The sequence below is a fragment of the Panthera onca genome, chromosome C2 (genome assembly GCF_046562875.1).
Source record: "Panthera onca isolate mPanOnc1 chromosome C2, mPanOnc1 haplotype 2, whole genome shotgun sequence".
Taxonomy (NCBI): domain Eukaryota; kingdom Metazoa; phylum Chordata; class Mammalia; order Carnivora; family Felidae; genus Panthera; species Panthera onca.
In genome coordinates this window covers 131268155-131294657 of record NC_138347.1, presented here as the reverse complement: position 1 = coordinate 131294657, position 26503 = coordinate 131268155, and the positions used below count along the sequence as shown (strand labels likewise).

Here is a 26503-nt window from a genome sequence, read left to right as displayed (position 1 = left end):
TTAAAAATAATAATAAAGCTTAATAAAACACTTGGCAGGAAAGGGCACCACGCCCACGTCATAGAGGTATCAGCACCATCGGTGTCCTTCCAGTCCTTTCAGACAAGACCTAACCGCTTTTCCCTACAATGTAGAGTGCATTTTTACAGTTTTATTTTTGTTTATTCTTTCATTCTTGTCTAATTTCTTTCCTTTAAAAAAAAAAACCCTATAAAATATGACAAGCACCATTAGGATTCACCAGAAAACAGTGGGCTAAGCATCCTATGTTGAGGACAGAATCAACAGTCACTCTCATCTCACCTACTGTTTATTCATAGCCATTTCCTTCTCAAAGCTGAGAGTGAAAGAAAGGGAGAACATCTATTAGAAGTTACACTGGAATGTAACTGCCATTATAGAACAGGGATATAAACTTTAAAAGATGCTAGGGCAGGGCGTGAGGAACACATCACTGTACATGCTAGTCTTAAATTTTTATTTAGAATGAATTACATAAAACTGTCATATTTCAAAGACAGGGCTTTTAACAGCATAGCTGTAAACAGGATAATGAAACTGAAAAATTATTCTGCTAGAATGGTTTTAAAAAAATTTTTTTAATGTTTATTTATTTGTGAGAGAGAGAGAGCCAGACAGGCAGAGTGTGAGTGGGGGAGGGGCAGAGAGAGAGGGAGACACAGAATCCGAAGCAGGCTTCAGGCTCTGAGCTGTCAGCACAGAGCCCGACACTGGGCTTGAACTCACGAACCGTGAAATCAGGATCTGAGCCAAAGTCACACACTTAACTGACTGAGCCACCCAGGCGCCCCTGCTAGAATGGTTTTATATATTAGATGTAAAAACCTTTCCTATTAATTTAAATTAAATTTAGATTCTCAAGCCCTCTGGATGAAAAATGATTTCTGGTATAAAAGTAAAAATTAAAATGAACTCTGGAAAGTATGTATTTACCTCATATTCCAAAGTGACGCTAGTAAATACTTATTTATACAGAAAATCATACCCAAATTTGGCACAGATAAATACAATGTATCTTTCTTTTTTTTTTTTTTTTTTTTTTTAAATATGGGAAGGTTTATAGTGTTTTTTTTTTTTTTTAAATTTTTTTTTTTTTTTTCAACGTTTATTTTATTTTTGGGACAGAGAGAGACAGAGCATGAACGGGGGAGGGACAGAGAGAGAGGGAGACACAGAATCGGAAACAGGCTCCAGGCTCCGAGCCATCAGCCCAGAGCCCGATGCGGGGCTCGAACTCACGGACCGTGAGATCGTGACCTGGCTGAAGTCGGACGCTTAACCGACTGCGCCACCCAGGCGCCCTACAATGTATCTTTCAATGCAAGCAGATTTTCCAATGCAATTATTAACTGAGAAACATTTAAAAATTTAAGAAAGTCTTCAAGAAGAAGTTAGTACTGTTGGTCACTGGTCACTTAAAAAAAATGCAGACGATTTCATCCTTGAAGTAGTTTCTATTAACATTGTATTCTCTTATTTTAGGTAGTATTTTGTTTTAAATTTTCTTATCTATCTATCTATCTATCTATCTATCTATCAATCAACAGTGTGAGGAGGGTAGAGGGGTGGGAGGGATCAGGGGGTGGAGGGAGAGGGAGGGAGGGAGGGAGGGAGAGAGAGAGAAAGGGAGAGAAAAGAGAGAGAGAGAGAATCTTAAGCAGACTCCATGCTCAGCAGAGAGCCCAATGTGGGGCTCAATCCCATTACCCTGGGATCATGACCTGAGCATAAATCAGGTGCTCAACCAAGTGAACCCTCTTTTCAAATTTAATTTAATTTTAGTTTTTTTGTAAAGTAGGCTTCATGCCCCGCAGGGAGCCCAATGAGGGGCCTGAACTCACAACCCTGAGATAAATGCCTGAGCTGATATCAAGAATTGGATGCCCAAGCCACCTAGGCGCCCCAAATTTTCTTAGTTATTCCTAAACTATGTTTAGTCAAGCAATTAAAATTGAAGGTATAAAGTAAAAAAAATTGAAATACTCAAAATATAAGTACAGATTTAACAATTAAATATAAATATTACAATGTGAGAAAAATGAAGATTTTCAATGAGATTAATTTCAGATTTTTCTTTTCTAATGGAAAGAAGATGATGAAGACCATTAATTACTAAAGAGACCAATTTTCAGTTTTATGTTAACTAAAATGTGAGTTATAAATAGGCCTACTTTTATTGACACTGTTACTCAAAACTGGATCGATTAAATTTGCTTGCTGTAAAACAGATGTTATGTGTTATAATTTGAATACAGACTTAGGAAAAGGAAAGGATTAGGATTCCAAGCTGGGTGAAGGAGTAGGAAGGGAATGTGGTTCCACTGGTGAGCCCTTGACTGTTCTCTAGTCCAGTGTTTCTTAAAGTGTGGTCCCTGGACTAGTAGCATCTACTTCAGTAGGCGCTTGTTAGAAATGCAAATTCTCAGGTACTACCCCAGACCTACCAAAAAAGAACTGTGGGGGGGGGGGGGGCCTGGAGGGTGGGGTGTCCTGCAATCTGTGTTTAACAAGCCCTCCTGCAGATTCTGAAACCTACTCAAGTGTGACAACCACTGCCCCTGCCTGTAAATCCATATCCTTCATCGTGTGACCTGTGTCACTGTACGATTTTTTTCTAACAGGATTAATAATTAAGAAAAGGGGGTCCAGACATATCAAAACATTTAAAACAGGGGCTGGAAATGGAGGACAAAGAAGCAAATCTCTGGCCACAAGCAAGACATAGTAAGGGACTGAGAGTACTCGTAATCTATTCCCAAAAGATGATGGTTCCATTTATAGTCAACAAGGAGAAGAACATTCTCATTGGCTGTAAAGAACTTCAACTCCGTAAACTGAGAAGCATCAGGAAAAGGAGACAGGATTTAAAAAGGAAAAAGAAAAGCGAGCAGATGCGTGTGTGTGTCCTCCATTATCTGTCAAGGGCAAAAGGGAGAGGCAGCAGCCACCAGGACTGCATGCAGCTGAGGATCCAATGCTGCCCCGGAAGGAATTCAAAACGGCTCCTCGTGAGAAGGACAGAGTCCCACTAATTTACAAACACTCAGAAGCATCTTGAGGCCATAATAACATGCTAGCTACAAGAGTCACTGGAAATATTCAGCAAAAAGCGGAAGTCTTATTTCATCACATCTGAAGTAATAGGACGTAAAGACACGCCCACGAGACTAAAGTGCACACTTGTGTGGGGTAACTCTTGCCAGTTACCTGGTGAAAAGTCAAACAGAATCCTGGACTGCAGCACACACAACAGTGAGATCTTCTCAAATGAAGGTCCTCCTTTCTCCAGAGTTGAACGGCAACTACTTTAAATCCCAGGGCTAGTTGTTCCCCCAGCTCTTATCAGCCATCTAGTCTTGAGACTGGCACAAGGATTTAGTTTTCTAGGTACATGATATTAAAACTGTTTTCTTTTCATTTTATACTCATAATAAAAAGGATGAAGTTTTAAAACTAACTTTTAAGAAGCCAATGAAACCTGACAGCAGCATATGAAATGAAAGCATTTGCTGAACACAGCCATCTGAAAAGCTGGCTTTAGTCCAAGCTAGTCACAAATCCCAGCACAAGGCACCTGCTAACAAAGGCCTCTGACTTTGTAGGACTTCTCAGAATAGCTCATATATTCGGTAAACTAGGTAACGGAATTCATGCACTATCAGCTGTGTGTATATTAACAAAATTACTGAGGTACTTTATTATATGTAATAATCAACTCAGAAATTAAAAAGGAAAATCATCTGATTCACGACACACACATCTCCCCAGGTAACGAAAGTTTTACAGCTCCAATATTCTGAGTTCTTGACAAGGAAAAACAGAATAAAGAAAGTTGCCAAGTAATTTTAGAGGCCTCAGTAAGTAGGAATGAGTCTGCAACAATCAGGATGCAGGAAAAAAAGGGGGAGAAGTCCATAATCTCTCTAAAAAGAGGACCCACTGTATTGTCCATCTATCTGGACTCCATTTCTAAATAGCTAATCAAAGGTAAGAGCTGTTTGCTATGGCTCTTACCTGAGTGGAAATAAAGTGCATCTGACTGCATTAAGGAAACTGATGCTGGCAATCATCTGGTTTCCTTGCTTAAAAGCTCTTTGGCTCAGTCACTGTGATTGTCAGACTGTTCCAGAGCACCTGTGGACCACCGTTAATTTTCAAACGGTTCCCAGACCCATTTTTCAAATGACAAAAAAGGCACACAAAAGAAGTAAAATTATCATCTGTGGTGACAGAACAAGAAACAAGAAGAGCCAAGAGCTGATATTTGGAGTTTAGTTTAGCCTAGGTCAGGTGGATTCTACTAACATATACTGAACAATTTCTACACAAACATAGACGGGGGCTCAGTTACTTCATTCCATAGTGAACTAATCTTAACCAAATTTTGAATTGCTGCTTCTGTAAGAGCTAAATGTTTCCTGGAGATCATCCTGCCAGTACCGAACTTATCTTAAGTCATCTGACAGTAAGATATGAAAAAAGTACAGTACCAGAAATACCACTGCCCAGTCTGAAAATGGATCAAAGTCAGCATTTTTCTGTTAGTGCGACAAATAAGGGTTGATTTCTGCCAAATTAAGCCCTTGTTTAAGGATAAAAAAATATTCTGTTTTTATGGAAGAAGTCTCACTTGTCCAGCACTGAGAGATAACCCCACACTGCTAGAGGCCTAAGGTGTAATACTACTTCTTCCAGCTTTTGATAGGCTTTTATTTTAACACAGTTAACAAAATGTTTTATAGTTACCCTAGGGGAACCTTAAGCAAAACAACCATCACAAACCATATAAAATGTTTGTAATGTTTCTAATTTAACCATCTCCTAGAGTTGGAAGAACCACCAATTACTAGATGACACAATCTCAAAAGAACTGCATAGCACTGTTCATTTATATTTCACCATCAAACAGCAGGTAGCCTTTGGTCTTAAAAATAGAAGCGGGCCCAACCCACAAAGAACCTGAGTAATGTGACCTTTCTTTCAGTCTCATTTCCAGAAGCATGCGTCTCAGTTTAAAACCTGTAAGTTGATGTGAACTCTTCACATACAACTAATTCAGTGCAATTTAAAATCCAGTACAATCAGTAACATTATAGAATTACGAATAAGAATAATGGTTACTTAATCTTTACTCATTGACTTGAAAGACTATACTTTCACTTGCTCTGTTATTTTTTAATATGAGAAGAACAAAAGGAAAAGAACCTGTTAAGCGGACCTACGTTTTGGCTGTGACATCCACATACTGTCCAGGGCGAAAGTGAGCAGCATAAAGAGGAGTGCCTTTATGAAAAGAAAACAAGCAATATATGAAATGTCGGCCCAGAACAATGTCACTGAACATAAACCACATCTAGAAAGCCTATCAGGTTTCCAAAAAAGTAGAAGATTCTCTTCTGCAATTATAATTATTAGAAACATCAATAATTAAAATTGTTCATCAAACATGTTTTAATCGACTGTCCATGGGCTGAAGAACAATGTGCCCCAGAATGTTGGGCCAACAGATCACGGCTGGCGGATGGGCTTGTGCCTTCACAGAGGCCAACGTGGTACTGGTTGAAATGGGTAATTCACATGACAGACACTGTATTCTTACTGGTAAATACATGGGTTTGATGATTTTTTGTTGCTTTGGTAAATAACAATATAGTGACTTAAGATATTTTTCCTATTTCATATAACGAAAATAAAAATAAAAGAATGACTCAAAAAAAAGTTCTGGCTGGATCAAATCTTTTTTAACCATTAGAGATAAGTTATCTGAAAGTAGGAACTTAAGTGTTTGAACCCAGGTTCATTGTACACTGGATGTGTGATATCCATATATAGCCCATACATATCTATTTTTGGAAGAATGGTCACTGTATCCATAAAATATAGTTATTCTAGCATGCCTGGATCATTTAGAATACTGAAAAATTGCTATTATTGATACCCCTAGTTTTATATACTAACATTTCCAAGTCTAGTTGTATGTAAATGGAGTCTTACTTAAAATACATCAGAAAAATGTGTTATTTAAAGGAATTTTGTAAGTGAAAGTCCTGCACAACATTTTGTTTGCCTCAATTTAAAGTTAACACTATGAGAACTATTTAATTTGACAATCGGCAAATACTGCACATTTACCATATGTACAGTTAGAAATACAGAAGTATAAGACACGGTTCCTGACCTCAAGAATTTATTATATAGGTGAAGAATCAACATTAACATCATCAAATAAGAGACATTTTTCTTAAAAACAAAACAAAAAAAGCCATAATCAATGTAATAGGGAATATAATTGAATGCTATTTTTGGCTCGTTTAAAACAGGGAGTAAGATTCTATGGGATTTCAGAGGGGTAGTATCCTTTAATGAAGGACTTAACCTAGATTTGTATGGGCAGAGAAAAACATTGAACTAAGAAAAAATAGGGGAGATTAAAACTGACTGAATTTCTAGGAGGTTGAATGACTTGAACTGTTGATACATGACCACTTTTCACCACAAAAACAATTTCAAATGGTTTGAGCTACAACAGAAGTTAATATGGACTTAATTTTTACATTTGTTCCCTTAATTCCATTCACTTTAGCTTTAAACTATAAAACTTGCACTTCAAAAAACACTTTTAATTCTAGCTTATATCAAGGCTGATCCTCTGTCATTCCAATTAATAAGGCCTATTGAAATTGTATTTTACATCATGAAATTCAGTTCAGATATTAAAGTATTAAATCTCAAGACACCCTCTGACTAATTGTTAGAACTCAAGTTCAAGACATGAGGGAGCTTTTCTGAAGTTCAAAGATGTCAAAATGTTGTTAACTACATAAACCGACATAAACACATTGCCAAACTGTAATTTTTGACATTTGGTAAAGTAAAATACTTTGGAATTTTTAAGTAAGGATCGAGGTGCTATGGTCAGTCACTCTACTGTTTCATATTTTCTCAAATTCTTCTATCTCAACGGGGGTCTAGGTATTCCTCACTTACTAAAATGCCACCCTACACCGAGTGAACTTCACATTTTAAAAGTTAGTGTATTTAAAAAAATAAAAAATAAAAATAAATAAAAGTTAGCGTATTTATTTGGAGTGACTCTTCCAAATGTAAAACTCTCTGTACAAGTTAAAAACAAAAGTGCTCCTCCCTCTTTAATGGAAAACAAAGAGTTCTCTACAGTTCTTTCTAGTCAAAAAAGAAAATGGCTTGTTTGTCCCCAAGTGATTAAATTAGATGCCATTTTGTATTTAAAAATAAATGTTTGGGGCTTTGTATCGTGGATTCAACTTTATCAAAAGGGCTAACATTAAACCACGTATCTGGGTATTTTTGCCTCCCTCCTCTCCCCAACCTCAGATTACCTGGTTTAATCACAGCATTATCTGTTACACGAAAGATTTTAACTTTCTGTTTTGGCGGCAATCCAAGTTCTTGGTAAAATTCCAATAGAGATGGAGATTTCTAGAGGAAAAGCAGTACACATAAGTAACTCATTAATACTAAAGGTGGAGTTCAATACACAGAGATCTAAACCAAGTTATCAACAAATCATTAAGAGCACACTGTTCCCCTAATGAACAAAGAGCACCACATTCCTCTTATTTGGGGAGGTGGGATTTTTATCTATAATCCATTACACCAAGGATCCACCATGTGCATGGTGGAGCTCATATACACTAAATGGTGAAAGACTTTTCTTCTGTAGGAAAAGAAAGAGTTGTGATCATATGTGAATTCTGACTGGAGACTGTAAGTATCAAGAAACCTAATCCTAAGGCACCTGGGTGGCTCGGTGGGTTAAGCGTCTGACTCTTGATTTTGGCTCTGGTCATGATCTCACAGTCCATGGGATCGAGCCCTACGTCAGGTGCTGTGCTGACAGCATGAAGCCTGCCTGGGATTCTCTCTCTCCCCCTCTCTCTGCCCCTCCTTGTGTGTGCATGCGTACTCTCTCAAAATAAATTAATTAAAAAAAAAAACCTTTAAAACACAAAAAACAAAAAACCCAAAACTTTCTCTTGACCACACAGCTTCCTTTAGCTAATCTTTCCATTCCCCCTTACAATGCTCCTTGAAAGACTTTTGCTGAATCTACGTTCTATCTTCCCATTCTCTTAAACCCACTTTAATTAGATGCTTGCAGCCCCTAATACTCAATGCAAAGTGCTTGTCAAGGTCACCAACCATCTCCATGTGGTCAAACACACCAGTCAATACTCATCTTACTGGCTCTATCAGCAATGCTTGGCACAGGTGACCACTTTCTCCTTGAGGCTGTCACTCTCTGTTCTTTCACACGCTAAAAACCCCACATTTCTAACTTCAATTGCAAATTCTATTCTGAACTACAAATTCATTCATCCAAATGACAACTCACTATCTCACTTTGATGTCATACAGCAACTCAAATCTGACATGTCTAAAATTGAACTCGACATCCCCCCAGAAGCCTGCTTTCCTCTGATCTTCCAAATCTCAACAAAGGGCAACTCCATACTTCTGTTGTTTGGACCCAAAATCTTGTGATTACCTTTGACTCTTCTTTCTCACGTCCCATGTCCCACTGATGAGCAGTTCCTGTAGACTCTAAAAATACAGTCCACGTGTGCCTGGGTGGCTGAGTCGGTTAAGGGTCTGACTCTTGACTTCAGCTCAGGTCATGATCTCACAGGTCCTGGGATTAATCCCTATGACAGGCTCCTCACTGTCACAGTGTGGAGACTGCTTGGGATTCTCTCTCTCCCTCTGCCCCTCCCCTGCTCACGCTCTCTCTCTCAAACAAAAGAGAAAAAAAATACAGCCCACATCAACTACTCCTCACCCGCACCCCAATCCACCATCTTTTTCCCAGATTATTTCCATAGCCTCCTAGTCGGTCTCCAAACTTCCACACTCCTGGCTCCATGCTTTGTTCTCCAGTCACAGGCTGGCATGACCCTTTTAAAACTCAAGCTAACTCATGTCTCCACAATGGTTTCCATCTCATGCAGAATCAATCCTAAATCCTTAACATGGTTTACAAGGTTCTGTACATTCTGTCCTCATCTACTACTCTCCTCCTGGCCACCTTGCTTCAGGTACAATGCATTCCTCCTAACCAGTCCAAGAACACATTAAACAATGGCCTCAGGTACTTTGCACATACTGTCCCCCCTGCCTGAAATGCTTTCCTGCCAGATTTTTTCCAGGCCTTGCTCCCTCAATTTATTCAGGCCTCTATGCAAATATTAACTTACCTTTCCTGATTATTCTGTCTAAAATAGCACCACGTTCTGTCACTCGCAATCCTCTCAACCTACTTTATTAGTCTTTGAAGCACTTCTATAGCCATTTTTTATTGTTTATCTTCTATGCTACAGCCTCCCTGTTTCACCCCCAAGCCCACCAAAATGTAAGCTTTGAGAACAGAAACTTTAGGTGCTGCTACATCCCCAGCTCCTGGTAGGTCCTGCTGCCTGTTTTTCCCTTCACCCTTGCCCTTTTTTCTGCTACTGTAAATATCCTTGAATAAAAAATACCTTTGAATGGAAAACTTCATGGATACCTCATTTCCTTAAAATGATGTCCTGGGTCTTTTTTTTAATTCTTAAGACTCTCGATATAGATTGCTGGAAGACTTACCAAAAGAGTTGTACCACTTTACATTTTCTGGTGTGAAGAGTACCTCTTTCATGTGCCTATAACCAACACAGGCGTATCTATCTTCCTGATGCTCTCTCCCCTTCAACTTCCTCTCTCATCACAAAAGAAACACCTGCAGCCCAACAAGCCATAGTACTCTATGTATGCTTACCTATGTCTGCTTACGCCAGTCCCTTGGCCTGTAATTCTTCTCCACCTCTGTACCTCCAAAGCATGTTAAAAATCTGTTAAATATATGTCTAGTCCCAGCTCCAGTGATATTTCCTGTCTAGATTCCTGTCTGGGCCGCCTTGCCAGAGCAGACTACTTCCTTGTCTGTTATCTCTAGACCTTGCATACATCTCAATTATTATTCATGTTACCTTACATTTACCAGTGAATGTTTGCCTGTCTGCTGGAGCACATGGGTGGCGAGCCGTTTTATTCACCTGTATCTGTAACTTTAGAGCTAAGCACAGTGGCAAGTCAGACACTGCAGAAGTGAGCTAAATGAATGGTGAAGACATAAGAGATGGAGGACAGACATCCGTCTAGACGTGAAGTCCTGGTTTGTCTCTCCAAGTCACCCCACCTTTCCACGCTTGCTGCTGCATCAGTTCTTGGCACACGATATTACTGTGTTTACAATGCTATCTTCGAGTCTAGTTATTTAAAAAATTGCAGGCCTAAAATAAACATTACAGCTTATTCTGAGGATGAGCAAATCTTCAGGAAACTATATTATGAAACCAAACCAAGAGTAATTTTGTAATTAAAAAAGCAAGCACAGCAGCAACTGAAAAACCCTAGCCAACTCAAGAGGATGCTGATGATGTACGGATAATCAAGCATCACTGCACACCCAATCCAATGGAGTATCTGCACAGCCAGACTTAATTGTAGAATATGTGAATATGCAGCAAACTGCAGTTCCTTGATTTCAGTTTAAAATGTGGACTGTTAGGGCCACCCTGTAACACTGAGAAGGCTGCCTTTGATAGACATGAAATTGGGTGGCACTGGCCCATAAGTATAGAATGTTAATTTTTGGGTCAGCCCACAAACCCTGGAGCCCTCTAGTGGAACCATGCAACAGATGCTGACAAGCTCTGCTTTGGATGCCTACAAAAGATTGTTCTGTACCTCAGTGTTCCCTCAAGAAGCTATCCTTTCCTCCTTTCCTCCAAAAGAATGATGACATAACTTCATCCCAGTCATTCTCTATAGTTTCACCTCCCACATGCTCAAATCCAACACTCATATTCAACAACACACTTATCAAGTCCCCTACTTTTCATCACCATACACACTTCATTTGCAACAAAAGCAAACACATAAGTTCTCATTTAAAAATGTGGCTCCTTGGGGCGCCTGGGTGGCTCAGTCGGTTAAGCATCTGACTTCGGCTCAGGTCGTGATCTCGCGGTCCGTGAGTTCGAGCCCCGGGTCGGGCTCTGTGCTGACAGCTCAGAACCTGGAGCCTGCTTCTGATTCTGTGTCTCCCTCTTTCTCTGACCCTCCCCCCGTTCATGCTCTGTCTCTCTCTGTCTCAAAAGTAAATGTTAAAAAAAAAAAAGAATAAAAATGTGGCTCCTTGCAATTATTTTACTGATGTTCAGATTTAGATTTATTACATTTTAGAATAGATTTCAAATTTATTTGACATTCACATATTCTACCTGATGATTTAAAAAGCATTTTATTAATAGCTTCTAAGTATGCGAGGGAGCTTCTAAGAAAAATCTTTTACTTTTCAGCAACACAAAATAAAGATAAACATCTTGACCTAAGTAACTACAGACTGAGACATAAAAGATAATACATAACATGCTTCTTGATTATCTTTTAATTTCAGTAAAATTGAATACTTTTTTTTCTTTTAAAAATCAAAATATCATAAAACTAATTAGGTATTGTTTGTGAAAAACACCAAATGCTCAAGTTGAGCTGAAAGCAGCAGTGGTGTAACACAAGGCTTTTTTTTTTTTTTTTTTTTTTTTTTTTTTTGACTTCCAAATAAATGATTTCAAAAGGCAATTTAAAAGACTGACAGCAATGTCACACTCGGATAATCCCATCTATGAAGCTGCATTTTTTTGTCTCCCTCTTCAAAGTTCTTTGCAATTATCCCTCTCACAATGAAAATGCTTCTCTGCTCCTAAGATGAATTGATTTGATCAACTTTTAAGGCCACTTAACTTCCTTGTATTCAAAAACACTATGTTTTTATTTACAATAAGCTACAAAAACAGCAAAAGCAAAACAATCTAATTTCTGGGAGGCCTAAAAAAGTCTTTACAGAGTTAAAAAAAAAAAAAAAAAACAAACAACAACCCAAAACAGTTCTAGCCCTATTATAAATAAAACTGATTCAATCATTTTAGAATGCTTAACTAGTTGAGATTTTATATTCATCGGTGTATTTGTTTTTAAAACCTTCTATAACCAACGTACTTGCGGTTTCTCTGAGGGATACAATACGCAAAAGGAAGTCTGCTTACTTTTAGGTTTGAAAATCTTTTTCCTTTCTGAACCAAAATTCTTTACTTATAAAGAATTCTAAAACTTCATTTTCACACCTCACTCTAAAAAAAGGTCAAAGACAAAGATTTTTCTTAGTATTTAATACATGTTCTCTGGACCTAGAAAATTTATATCTTGAAGAGCATGAAAGGTCTCTGTAGCACTTCCTATACCAGAGAGTAAATTAAAAAAATCTGTGCAAGGTAAGTGGGTGGAAATCCTCCACAACACAATAGAGCATCCAAATCACCTTGCTGTGCGGTATACTCATGAAAGAGAATAAAGCTTAAAATGTGTAGACCACAGTCTCAAGTATGAAAATGCAGTACTACCATTTCTGAAATATTTTAATTATTAGTATTATGCTAATAAAATCTTATCTATACGACACCTTCTTCATTAAGTAAAATAGAATAAAATGAGTTGCCAAATACATTTTTGGGGGGAACTTTTGTTTTTCCTTGAGAACTAAAATATTTGAGAGTTAATGTGAGACTTTTAGAACCAAAAGAGGATTAGCAGCCATCAAGTCCAATTCCCTGTTTTTATGTATAAGACGACAGATGTTCAAGAAAGTAGAGTGAAGGGAGCTAATGGTAGAAGTGAGAATTAGAACTCAGCTCTTCTGACCCCACATCCACTTGTTTTTCCACTGGCTCACAGTTCTGGGAAGTAATGTTCACAGATCTGTTGGAGCAGAGTGGATTATCCCAATTTTATGTTTGATTTACAAGTATCAAGGGAATAAAGTCATGAATTTACAAAATTGGTAATGAAAATAAAGATGATGGTGCTAGACATAACAAAAACACAGAAGTACAATCAACGAGAAAACATGTATCAAAAAATTATTCACATGAAGACTAGCATATATACATTTAAAATATTCAAACATTTGAAAAAAATCTGACATGTAAAAAAAGTTTCCATAAATACCTCACTGTGCTTTTCATTACTGTGAAATTATTTTAAATCCTAAAATTATTAGCCAATAAATTGTCAAGAGTGAATAGCAGAATTTTTAGCAGAACTAAAAATATATATAAATAGGCAATACTAGTATAATATGCAAAAGTAACTAACTTCTCTAACACTTATGAGACAGGCCTAAATGGACTCTAGTCCTACCAAACTATAGGACTCTGATGATTCTATATGGTTTTAACCATATAACTGAATTCACTGATCAGTATATCCCACTATTTACGGGACAACCCCACCTGAATTTTCTATAAATGCCGCACACACTTCTTTCCTCCAAAACTTCCTCTTTCCTTGTTGCTATTTCAGGTTACAGCATTAGCAATGAACCAGGTGCTCGCTTAGGAACCACTCTCTGCCTGCGTCCCCTCACCATATACTCACCCAGTCTTCTTTAAATCCCTGTCTCTTCCAAGCCCAATGCAACTGCCTTGGCTCAAAGCCTTTTATCCACTCTTCCCAGAGCTTAAAACAACTTCCTAAATGTCCTCCTCGCACCCAGATTCTTCTTATCTAGTTAACCAGGATAACGACCTGACCACATTACTGCCACAGTTAAAGAATTCAGAAAGCTCTTGGGGTGCCTGGGTGGCTCAGTTGGTTGAGCATCCAACTTCGGCTCAGGTCATGATCTCGCAGTTGACGAGTTCAAGCCCCGCATGGGGCTCTGTGGTGACAGTTCAGAGCCTGGAGCCTGCTTCGGATTCTGTGTCTCCCTGTCTCTCTGCCCCTGCCTCACTCATGCTCTGTCTCAAAAATAAACATTAAAAAAAAAAAAATTTTTTTTTTAAAGAATTTAGAAAGTGCTTGGGAGTCTACAGGATGAAGTCTAAACCCTTCAGCACTCTACCCAGAAAGGTGTACCTTTGCACCTTAACTACCTTTCCCCACGCTCACATACTAAGATCTCCTACACCACACCTCTCTTCCCAAGCACACATGCCCTCTTCCATGTGTCTTTGTAGAAGATACATATGAAAAATCTCATTAATCTTGGTAACAAATCTCTTAGGTAGGTAGTATTTTTATCCCCATTGTACAGATGGGTAAATACTTCAGCATGGAGGGTAAAGTTACTTGTTCCAAATACTAAAGAGAGGAACTGGAACAATAGAGAATCCTGGGCTCAAGGGCTTCAAGAAACTACCTCCACCCCAAATCCACAATTTACCACATGGACAAACACAAGTCTGTGACTACGGAATAGCCTTAAAACTTAAAGAATTCAGATCTGAAGCTAATGAAATGTACTATTCTAAAGAATGAAAATACATCCTTACATAGAAACGTGACACAGTTTTTCCTCCTACAGTTAGGGCTGCCATTTTTCCATCATGGTTTTCCTTTGGAGTATATTTTAGAACATGACAGTCTTGTACCTAAGAAAACAAATATAAAAAAACTAAGTTATGTGCCAAGATACATTTTAACATATCATACCAGCCACACCAAAGCCTTAGGACAATGAGGAATTCCCTAAAGTTAATTATCTCACCATTCCTCTAACACCAACCACAATCTTAAATTATAGAAATACCCTTAAAAAAAAAAGTCAAGTACAGGCAGAGCATACAGACAACACATAGAGAAAAGTGCCTAAAACAAAAATATACAACAGAACGCGTAGTTGTGAAGAAAACAGGCATTAACCACCACCCATGTCAAGAAGTAGAATACACAAAACCTCTGCATGGCTCTTCCCAATAACCTCCCTGCCTTTTTTTTTTTTTTTTTTTTTACCCCTGAAGCAGTGGTTCTCAATGTGTGGTCTCCAAAGAAGCAGCATCGACATCACCTGGGAACTTGGTGAAAATGCTGACCCTTAGGCCTCAGCCCAGACCTACTGAATCAGAATCTCATTTTATAAGCCTTCCAGGTTGATTGTGAGGCTCACTAAAATTTGAGAAGCACTGCCCCAGAAATAACTACTATTCTTGACACTTACAGTAATCATTTACTTACTTTTCTTTATAATTGCTACCTTTGAAAGTATTTAATAATGTAGTTTAGTGTTGCCTGCTTTAGACTTTGTACAAATAGAATCAAACTGTAGGTGCTTTTCCATGCTTTGCTTCTTTCACTTGTTTATATTTATAAGTTTAATCCATATTGTTGTGTGTAGCTCTCTTCTGTTCATTTTCACTGCCATCCAGCTTTCCATTTTGTGAATACCATGACTTATTTATCCATTCTGTTAGACATGTGGGTTATTTCTAGTTGGGGAAGTATTAAGAGCAATACTGCTATAATAACTGTTGTAGAGGTATCCTGCTCAAGTTTTCTGTTAAACACTCAGGAGTGAAATGGCCAGACTACAAGGTTCACCAATCTCAACTTTACCACATAATTATGCTAAACTGTTTTCCGAAGTGGTTGTACCAATTTACAATCCAACTAGGCATTCCTAAAAGCTCTCAAAGTTCCCTAGAGTTTTAGAAACTATAATCCTCTCTTTGATCATTCAGGGTCAATAACAATGTCCTAAGGCCTGTAAGGCCCCCTGGGGCCTATGAGCACTCAGCGTACTTCTGTGCTTGAGCACTCATTTTAAATTTTTTTTTTTTTAAACGTTTATTTATTTTTGAGACAGAGAGAGACAGAGCATGAATGGGGGAGGGTCAGAGAGAGAGGGAGACACAGAATCGGAAGCAGGCTCCAGGCTCTGAGCTGTCAGCACAGAGCCCGACGCGGGGCTCGAACTCACGGACCGTGAGATCATGACCTGAGCCGAAGTCGGACGCTCAACCGACTGAGCCACCCAGGTGCCCCTTGAGCACTCATTTTAATCACCACCATCTGTCCAATCACCTGTCTAGGATTAGTCCCCAAAGATGAACTCAGATGTCCAACCCAATTTGGGGAATGATGGTCTCCTAACTCCATCAGTGATCTTTCTCTAATAATAATTGTAAAGACAACAGTGGCCAATATAAATTGGACATTTAACACTATTTTAAAAGCTTGACATTTACACCTTGTGCAACTCTCACAAAAACCTTCTGAGGTGGGTAATAGTTACTTCCTTTACCAAATACAATTCTATCTTTTACAGAGGAGGCACAGTGCTCCAAGGAACACAGCTAAGCAGTGGAAGAATCAAGATGTGAAGTCAAGTATTCTGGTCCCAGCACCCGCATTTTTAACAATTAGAGTTTGTATCATCTCAGAGAACAAAATGCTTCCCTAGACAAGAGCGTTACATTCTAAGTTAGCAAAGAGATCAAATTTTTTAAAAAATTTGTATATTTAAATTCAAGTTAGTTAACACATAGTGCAATGATTTCAGGAGTCAAATTTAGTGATTCATCACTTACATATAACACCCATTACACATCCCAACAAATGCCTTCCTTAATGCCCATCACCCATTTGGCCCATCCCCCAACCCAACATCTCTCCAACAGCTCTCAGTTTGTTATCTGTATTTAAAAGTCTCTTATGGAGAGAAGGCAAGATGGCAGAACAGCATTGAAGTTCTTTGTGAGCCCCGCGTCCATGAAATACAGCCTGACCAACACTAAACCATCCTACACACCTAGAAAACTGACTGGAGGATTAACACAACAATCTGTACAACCTGAACCACAGAATGCAGCAGAAAGACAAAAAATTCATTTTTATTTTCAATTTTTATTAAAAATATTTTCCTTTAATTTTTTTACTATATTCTTTACTTTTGTGTAATTTTTCTCAAATTCTACCTTACTTCTATCATTCTATTTCAGTCTACTTCAGTGTATTCAGCTTTTCAAATTTTCAAACAATTTCCGTGTTTTCTTTTTTCATTTCTTTTTCTTCAAAGCAGACAGTGAAAAACTTCATTTTTACTTTCAATTTCTATTAAAAACATTTTTAATTTTTTCTTACTATATTTTTTTGCTTTTAGGTAAATTATTCATATTCTATTTTACTGCCATCATTTTATTTCAGTCTACCACATTGTATTCACTTTTTCAAATTTTCAAAAGATTTCCTTTTTTTCTTTCTCTTGAATATAGAAAGAGAAAAAAATTCATTTTTATTTTTAATTTTTATTAGAAATATTTTTCTTTAATTTTCTTCCTACTATATTCTTTACTTTTGTGTAAATTTTTTCAAATTCTATTTTACTCCCATTATCTCATTTTAGTCTACATCAGTGTATTCATTTTTTCAAATTCTCAAATGATTTCCTCCCCCCCCCCCTTTTTCCTATGTCACACCACTATCAACACCCAGACCAAAACACACCTAGGATCTAGCATCATTTATTAGATTTTGTGTGTGTTTATTTTTTAATTTTAATATTTTAATTTTAATATTTTTATAATTTTAATTTTTGTACCTCATTAATTCCTTTTCTCCCTTCAAAATGACAACACGAAGGAATTCACCCCAAAAGAAAGAGCACGAAAAAACGACAGAGAGTGATTTAACCAACACAGATATAAGCAAGATGTCTGAACCAGAATTTAGAATCATGATAATAAGAATACCAGCTGGAGTAGAAAACAGATTAGAATCTCTTTCTGCAGAGATAAAAGAAGTAAAAAATAGAATGAAATAAAAAATGTTGTAACTGAACTGCAATCACGGATGGATGCAGCGGCAGGAAGGATGGACGAGGCAGAACAGAGAATCAGCGATACAGAGGACAAACTTATAGAGAATAATGAAGCAGAAAAAAAGAGGGAGATTAAGGCAAAAGAGCACGATTTAAGAATTAGAGAAATCAGTGATCAAAAAGGAACAACATCAGAATCATAGGGGTCCCAGAAGAGAAAGACAGAGAAATAGGGGTAGAAGGGTTATGTGAACAAATCATAGTGGAAAACTTTCCTAACCTGGGGAAAGACATTGACATCAAAATCCAGGATGCACAAAGGACCCCCATTAGATTCAGCAAAAACTGACCATCAACAAGGTATATCATAGTCAAATTCACAAAATACTCGGACAAGGAGAGAATCGTGAAAGCAGCAAGGGAAAAAAAGTCCCTAACCTATAAGGCAAGACAGATCAGGTTTGCAGCAGACCTATCCACAAAAACTTGGCAGACCAGAAAGGAGTGGCAGGATATATTCAGTGTGCAGAATCAGAAAAATATGCAGCGAAGAATTCTTTATCCAGAAAGGCTGTCATTCAAAAGAGAAGGAGAGATTAAAAGTTTCCTAGACAAACAAAAATTAAAGGAGTTTGTGACCACTAAACCAGCCCTGCAAGAAATTTTAAGGGGGACTCTCTGAGGGGAGAAAAGATGAAAAAAAAAATTATGCAACAAAGATTAGAAAGGACCAGAGAACACCACCAGAAACTCCAACTCTACAAGCATCATTACAGCAATAAATTTCTATCTTTCAGTACTCACTCTAAATGTCAATGGACTCAATGCTCCAATCAAAGGACATAGGGTAAAAGAATGGATAAGAAAACAAGACCCATCTAGATGCTGTTTACAAGAGACCCACTTCAGACATAAAGACACCTTCAGATTGAAAATAAGGGGATGAAGAACCATCTATCATGCTAATGGTCAATAAAAGAAATCTGGAGTAGCCATACTTAAATCAGACAATCTAGACTTTAAAATAAAGACTGTATCAAGAGATGCAGAAGGGCATTATATCATAATCAAGGGGTCTATCCACCAAGAAGACCTAACAATTGTAAACATTTAGGCGCCAAATGTGCGAGCACCCAAATATATAAATCAATTAATCACAAACATAAAGAAGCTCATTGATAGTAATACCATAATAGTAGGAGACTTCAACACCCCACTCACAGCAACGGACAGATCATCTAATCAAAAAATCCACAAGGAAACAATGGCTTGGAATGACACACTGGTCCAGATGGACTTAACAGATCTATTCAGAACATTTCATCTTAAAGCAACAGAATATACATTCTTCTCCAGTGCACATGGAACGTTCTCCAGAAAAGACCATACACTGGGACACAAATCAGTCCTAAGTAAGTACAAAGAGGTTGAGATCATACCGTGCATATTTTCAGACCACAACGCTATGCAACTCAAAATCAACCACAAGAACAAATTTGGAAAGGTAACAAATACTTGGAGACTGAAGAATATCCTACTAAAGAATGAATGAGCTAACCAAGAAGTTAAAGAGGAATTCAAAAAGTATATGGGAGTCAATGACAATGGTAACACCACAACCCAAAACCTCTGGGACGCAGCAAAGGCAGTCATAAGAGGAAAGTATATAGCAATCCAGGCCTTCCTAAAGAAGGACGAAAGATCTCATATACACAACCTAACTTTATGCCTTAAGGAGCTGGAAAAAGAATAGCAAATAAAACCCAAAACCAGCAGAAGGCAGGAAATAATAAAGATTAGAGCAGAAATTAATGCTATCAAAGCCAAAAAAACAGTGGAACAGATCAATGAAACAAGAAGCTGGTGCTTTGAAAGAATTAACAAAATTGATAAACTACTAGCCAGTTGGATCATGAAGAAAAAGGAAAGGACCCAAATAAATAAAATCAAGAATGAAAGAGAAGCGATCACAACCAACACAGCAGAGATAAGAACAATAATAAGAGAATATTATGAACAATTATATGCCAATAAAAAGGGCAATCTGGAAGAAATGGACAAATTCCTAGAAACATATACACTACAAAAACTGCAACAGGAAAAAATAGAAAATTTGAACAGACCCATAACCAGTAAGGAAATCGAATTAGTAATCAAAAATCTGCCAAAAAAACAAGAGTCCAGGGCCAGATGGCTTTCCAGGGGAATTCTACCAAACATTTAAGGAACAGTTAACATCTATTCTCTTGAAGCTGTTCCAAAAAATAGAAATGAAAGGTAAACTCCTTTCTATGAAACTCTTTCTGTGATGCCAGCATTACCTTGATTCCAAAACCAGACAGAGACCCCACTGAAAAGGAGAACTATAGACCAATCTCCCTGATGAACATGGATGCAAAAATCCTCAACAAGATATTAGTCATCCAGATCCAACAATACATTACAAAAATTATTCACCACGACCAAGTGGGATTTATACCTGGGATGCAGGGCTGGTTCAATATCCGCAAAACAATTAACGTGATTCATCACATCAATAAAAGAAAGGACGAGAACCATAGGATCCTCTCAATAGATGCAGAGAAAGCATTTGACAAAATACAGCATCCTTTCTTGATAAAAACCCTCAAGAAAGCAGGGATAGAAGAGCATACCTCAAGATCATAAAAGCCATATATGAATCACCCAACGCTAACATCATCCTCAATGGGGAGAAACTGAGAGCTTTCCCCCCAAGGTCAGGAACAAGACAGGGATGTCCACTCTCACCACTGTTATTCAACATAGTATTGGTAGTCTTAGCCTCTGCAGTCAGACAACACAAAGAAATAAAAGGCATTCCAAATCGGCCAGGAGGAGGTCAAACTTTCACTCTTTGCAGATGACATGATAGTCTATATGGAAAACCCAAAAGATTCCACCAAAAACCTGCTAGAACTGATTCATGAATTCAGCAAAGTTGCAGGATATAAAATCAACGTAGAGAAATCGGTTGCATTCCTATACACCACCAATGAAGCAACAGACAGAGAAATCAAGGAATCGATCCCATTTACAGTTGCACTAAAAGCCATAAAATACCTATGAATAAATCGAACCAAAGAGTTAAAAAATCCATACACTGAAAACTGTAGAAAGCTTATGAAAGAAATTGAAGAAGACACAAAAAAATGAAAAAAATATTCCATGCTCATGGATTGGAAGAACAAATATTATTAAAATGTTGATACTATCCAAAGCAATCTACAAATTTAATGCAACCCCTATCAAAATTACACCAGCATTCTTAACAGAGATAGAACAAACAATCCTAAAATTTGTATGGAACCAGAAAAGACCCTGAAAAGCCAAAGCAATCCTGAAAAAGAAAACCAAAGTGGGAGGCATCACAATCCCAGACTTCAAGATGCATTACAAAGCTGTAATCATCCAGACAGTATGGTACTGGCACAAAAAAAGACACTCAGATGAACAGAACAGAGATCCAGAAATGGACCCCCAAATGTATGAGCAACTAAAATTTGACAAAGCAGGAAAGAATATCCAGTGGAATAAAGACAGTCACTTCAACAAATGGTGCTGGGAAAACTGTGGACAGCAACATGCAGAAAAACGGACCTGGACCACTTTCTTACACCATACACAAAAATAAACTCAAAATGGATGAAAGACCTAAATGTAAGACAGGAAGCCATCACAATCCTCAAGGAGAAAGCAGGCAAAAACCTCTTTGATCCTGGCTGCAGCAACTTCTTACTCAACACGTCTCCGGAGGCAAGGGAAACAAAAGCAAAAATGAACTACTGGGAGCTCATCAAAATAAAAAGCTTCTGCACAGTGAAGGAAACAATCAGCAAAACTAAAAGGCAACCAACAGAATGGGAGAAGATATTTGCAAATGACATATCAGATAAAGGGTTAGTATCCAAAATCTATAAAGAACAAAGAATCCAGTGAAGAAATGGGCAAAAACATGGATAGACACTTCTCCACAGAAGACATACAGATGGCCAACTGGCACATGAGAAAATGCTCCACATCACTCATCATCAGGGAAATACAAATCAAAACCACAATGAGATACCACCTTACACCTGTCAGAATGGCTAACATTAACAACCCAGACAACAACAGATATTGGCAAGGATGCAGAGAAAGAGGATCTCTTTTGCATTTTGGTGGGAATGCAAGCTGGTGCAGCCACTCTGGCAAACAGTATGGAGGTTCCTCAAAAAACTAAAAATAGAACTACCCTACGGCCCAGCAATTGCACTACTAGGCATTTATCCATGGGATACAGGGGTGCTGTTTCGAAGTGACACATGCACCCCCATATTTATAGCAGCACAATCAACAATAGCCAAAGTATGGAAAGAGCCCAAATGTCCATCGATGAATAAATGGATAAAGAAGATGTAGTATATGTATACAATGGAGGATTACTTGGCAATAAAAAAGAGTGAAATCTTGCCAGTTGCAACTACGTGGATGGAACTGGAGGGTATTATGCTAAGTGAAATTAGTCAGAGAAAGACAAAGATCATATGACTTCACTCATATGAAGAGTTTAAATGACAAAACAGATGAATGTAAGGGAAGGGATACAAAAATAATATAAAAACAGGAAGAAGGACAAAACAGAGGAGACCCTTAAATATGGAGAACAAACTGAGGGTTAGGGGAGGGATTGTGGGCGGGGGGATGGGCTAAATGGGTAAGGGGCACTAAGGAATCTACTCCTGAAATAATTGTTGCACTATATGCTAACTAATTTGGATGTACATTTAAAAAAATAAAAAATAAAAGAATAAAAAAAAAAATCAAGTTTCTTATGATTTGCCTCCATCTCTTTTTATCTTATTTTTCCTTCCCTTCCCCTAAATTAACTTGTTTTCTTAAATTCCACGAGTGAAATCATATATTTATCTTTCTCTGACTGACTTATTTCACTTAACATAATTCTCTAGTTCCATCCACAGTTACAAATTGCAAGATTTCATTCATTTTGATCACCAAGTAATATTCCATTGTATATATACAAGACCAAAATGTTAATTTTGAGAGGAAAGAATGAAAATAAGTTGGGACAGATTTTTCCGATTATGAATTAAACTGGTACCTTTGTGAGAAGCTAGGTTACACTGTTTTTTGTTCATTGCCCTAGTTAAATCCAAAGCCAGCATCATGAAGACCACCACTCAGGCAAAACTGAAACATTTACTGAAATAATCAGAAGTAAAGTTCTTTAATAGTATTTATGCTTGACATTAGCCCATTCTTCACCATACACTTATGTATTTTAGGATACAAATACTGCCCGTTCAGATTTGCACAAATAGATCTTGGTACACGTACAGATCTGTTACATCTTCTGTTTCTGTCTTACCTGAAGTAATGTGACCACATGTTTTTGACCATCTTTGGTCCATAAAGGCATCATACCCAGCTTTAGGGCGATAAGGCCTACTCTAGAGGAACCTGGTAATTAAACACAAATCAGTGTTATTACAAACTTTTTCAACACTCGTCAACATGATACAACAGTATTTCCTACACTGTGGTTTCAATATGAGCAATAGGCAGCTAAGACCATGTTAATATATTCACAGAGTAATATACAACTGCTCCTTAGAGATGTAAGAGACTTCAACCATGGCTGGGTAAGATATTGGTACTTAATAAATCTCTGTATAATGAACAAATATACGAGAACTATACAAAATGAAGAAAATAGGTAAACATAATATTCTGCTTTTAAAATAATGCTATTAAGAGAGGGCATAAATCTATCATTACACTTTGCTTTCCTAGTATCAATTTATATCTAACCTCATTAATTGGGAAACATCTACCACTCAAATTCTAAGAACTTAGGTGGGGTAACAGGGATGACACAAGAGGTCACGTTGCTAAAATATGTCAGCCTCCACCATGCCCCTTAGATTTTTTGCCTAAGTTCGGAAAGTTACTCCACTAAGAACTTCTGATCACTATACAATTCAATTGACACAATAAACCCCAACCAGAGACCACACTCTCAACAAGACAGGCCTTATTCTTCTTGGTCTGGCTACACATGGGTTTAATACTCTGCGAGCTACAAGTTGCTGATTCTGGAGTTATGCTTTGCAAACCTGGAGTGCTAGAACCCCAACTGAAAACATCACTGTGACACACTGCAGTTTAAATTACACTCCTCCAGCTTTTCTTCCCTGACTTATTTTATTTTTTTATCTGAAGGAAACAAGAAGACATATGCAGAATGATCTTCCTTTCACCTGCAAAATAGCTTCTTGAGGAAATCTTGATTACCATCAGACATTCACTCATAGTAGACCAGCATTCTAGAAATAAATTTGCAAACCAAACTACATTGAAACAGACACACTTGAGACATGAAAAATAAATTCAAGAAATTTATCATTTCGCAGCAGTCACTATGATTTTGAGTATGCCAGTCACATTAGGGAATGAGAACTTCTCAAATATAAAATAACTACCTGGCTCCCAAGGATGTAGAGGCCATGGTTCATCTTTTAAAGGACACAGTTTACTTGCTAATTGGGCTTTATTTTCCTCAGAGACCAACTGCTTAACAAATGAGACATTTTCTTCAGAAAGATGCTCATCCCACCAAGTACCACTCCTGCCATGGAGACTTCTAACCAAAAGCCAGATGTCTGCTCTGTAAAAACAAAAATTGGAAAACAAACCACAATATAAAAGGTTCCCCCATTTAACATGGGGAAGGGAGGTCACATGCGTTGGAAAGTGTAGTCTGGCCCTTAGGAAAGGGTCTGGAATCTGTGCAAGTTTGGTTTTTTTTTTTTTTTTTTCCCCCTCACATTTCTTAGGACAAAAATGGGATTCACACATTTTTTTTTTTTTTTTAACGTTTATTTATTTTTGAGACAGAGAGAGACATAGCGTGAACAGGGGAGGGGCAGGGAGAGAGGGAGACACAGAATCTGAAACAGGCTCCAGGCTCTGAGCTGTCATCACAGTGCCCGACGCGGGGCTCGAACTCACCGACCGTGAGATCATGACCTGAGCCGAAGTCGGACGCTTAACCGACCAAGCCACCCAGGCGCCCCGGGATTCACATATTTACTGTCAATGATTACCCTACGGTAAAAGGTCTTCATCTTCTCTGGGATAAACCAATTTCTAACAGAGCTGTCCTACAAAGGAGAAGCCACTGACCCATTTGTATATGTCCCTTAATAGTTTACATCCAGTGGAGGTGGCAGAATGTGGGATGCTGACCTTTCTCTGATAAGCTCACCTCTTCCCTGCAATGACATTGCCAAAGCTCAGAAGATACATAAAAGACATGGTCTCTGACCACTTGAACATACCAAGGAAGACTTCAGGGGATGAAAGTCGGGAAGGAGGTGTGTAATTCTTGCAGAGAGGGTCAGAAAAGGAGTAAAGCTTTCTGTCGTCTATGCCCCTTTTGTACTCAGGTGCATCCACGTTAGAGTCCCAAATTTTGCACTAATTAGTTGACTGATCTTACCTCCCCAGGCTGCCGTTTTATCTGCAAAACGTAATCATGACTACGGAATAATGATAGTATCTGTAGAAGGAATAACGACAGCAGTTCTATCTCATAAGGCTACGAGAACTAAGACGCCTAACATACTCAACAAAGCATTCAGTACAGAGAAAACGCCCACTAACTGGTAGATAATATAACTGCTGTTGGTAATGCCCTCTGCCAGTCGCTGGCTCATAAACATTAAAAACAAAAAACCACCCCTTCAGTCCTTTAAACGGCGCTTCCTTGGACTACCGCTCCTAACTCCTGTGTGCCTGCGGTCTGGAGACAGCCCATTTCTCCTCCACCCAGGGCAGACCCCTCCGCACTGGGCCATGGCACTGCTCCGGGTCGCAGTGTTTCGCAGGGACCACACCTCCACACCCAGTCTCGAACACCCACCTGTTTCCCGAGCCCCGGGCAGCACCCAGGCCGCTCGCGCCGCAGCCCAGCACCCGGGCGCCGGCCTGAGCCAGCAGCCTCCAACCAGGCATGGAGTAGCCGGGGAGGGCTCGGCCCGCTGCTCTTCCTGTCGCCCCGCCGCTCTGCTTTCAAGACGTCCCCACGCTGCAGCCTCGAATCCACCGGAGCCCTCCGGGATCCTCCCGCTGACTTTGTACCGCTGCCCTCCCAGGTCGGAAAAGAGCCGCTGGAGTCACTTCCGGTCCGTTTCCTAATGCGCTCCGGGCACCGAGGTCAACCCCCGGAACTAGAGTTCCGCTTGGGGATAGTCCTACTTTGGATCCCAGTTAGGGTAGGGATGGCGGGGACTAACTGATTTGTCTCTCCAGGGGTTGAAAAAAAAAAAAAAAAAAAAAAAAAAAAAAAAAAAGCGGGGGGCAGGGGGAGGGAAATAGGGAAATGTTCGGAATTTAAACTTTGCCAGAATGAAGCGAACTAGGGACAGGTTCCTTAAGGAAGCCAGGTCACTTCTAAATAATGCTCACTGCTGGGCAGCGCATTGTACTAAACAGCCCTTGATACTGTTACACTGGTTTACGTTCAAAACAACTCCAAAAGGAAATTGTTATTTTTATATTCTAAATGAGGCAACAGAGACTCAGAATTTTCGTGCCGGTCCAAAATACTACATCTGGCAGATGGACAGAGCTGGCACTGAAACAGGGCTGGCATGTGTTCACAACAGAATATGGCCAAGGTGATCATGTGTGACTTCCAGGGCTGGATTATACAGAGTATTGCTACTTCTGCGTTGTCTCCGATTGCTCCCTGTGGAGAAAGCCAGTGGTCATGTCCTGCAGACATTCAAACAGCCT

The 26503-nt window shown here is 38.6% G+C and overlaps 1 protein-coding gene across 1 annotated transcript in view; it reads right to left on the bottom strand.

The window, feature by feature from the left end:
• MRPL3 (mitochondrial ribosomal protein L3) overlaps positions 1 to 25849 on the bottom strand; it is a 51853-nt gene extending 26004 nt beyond the window's left edge. The window contains exons 1-6 of the mRNA XM_060638662.3: positions 25629 to 25849; positions 24187 to 24371; positions 23073 to 23164; positions 14424 to 14522; positions 7380 to 7479; positions 5244 to 5304 (exon numbers count right to left, since the gene is read on the bottom strand). Coding sequence (XP_060494645.1) covers positions 5244 to 5304; positions 7380 to 7479; positions 14424 to 14522; positions 23073 to 23164; positions 24187 to 24371; positions 25629 to 25720 — 629 coding nt within the window. The 5' untranslated portion in view covers positions 25721 to 25849. The remainder of the gene's footprint in view (positions 1 to 5243; positions 5305 to 7379; positions 7480 to 14423; positions 14523 to 23072; positions 23165 to 24186; positions 24372 to 25628) is intronic.
• Positions 25850 to 26503: the final 654 nt, after the last annotated feature.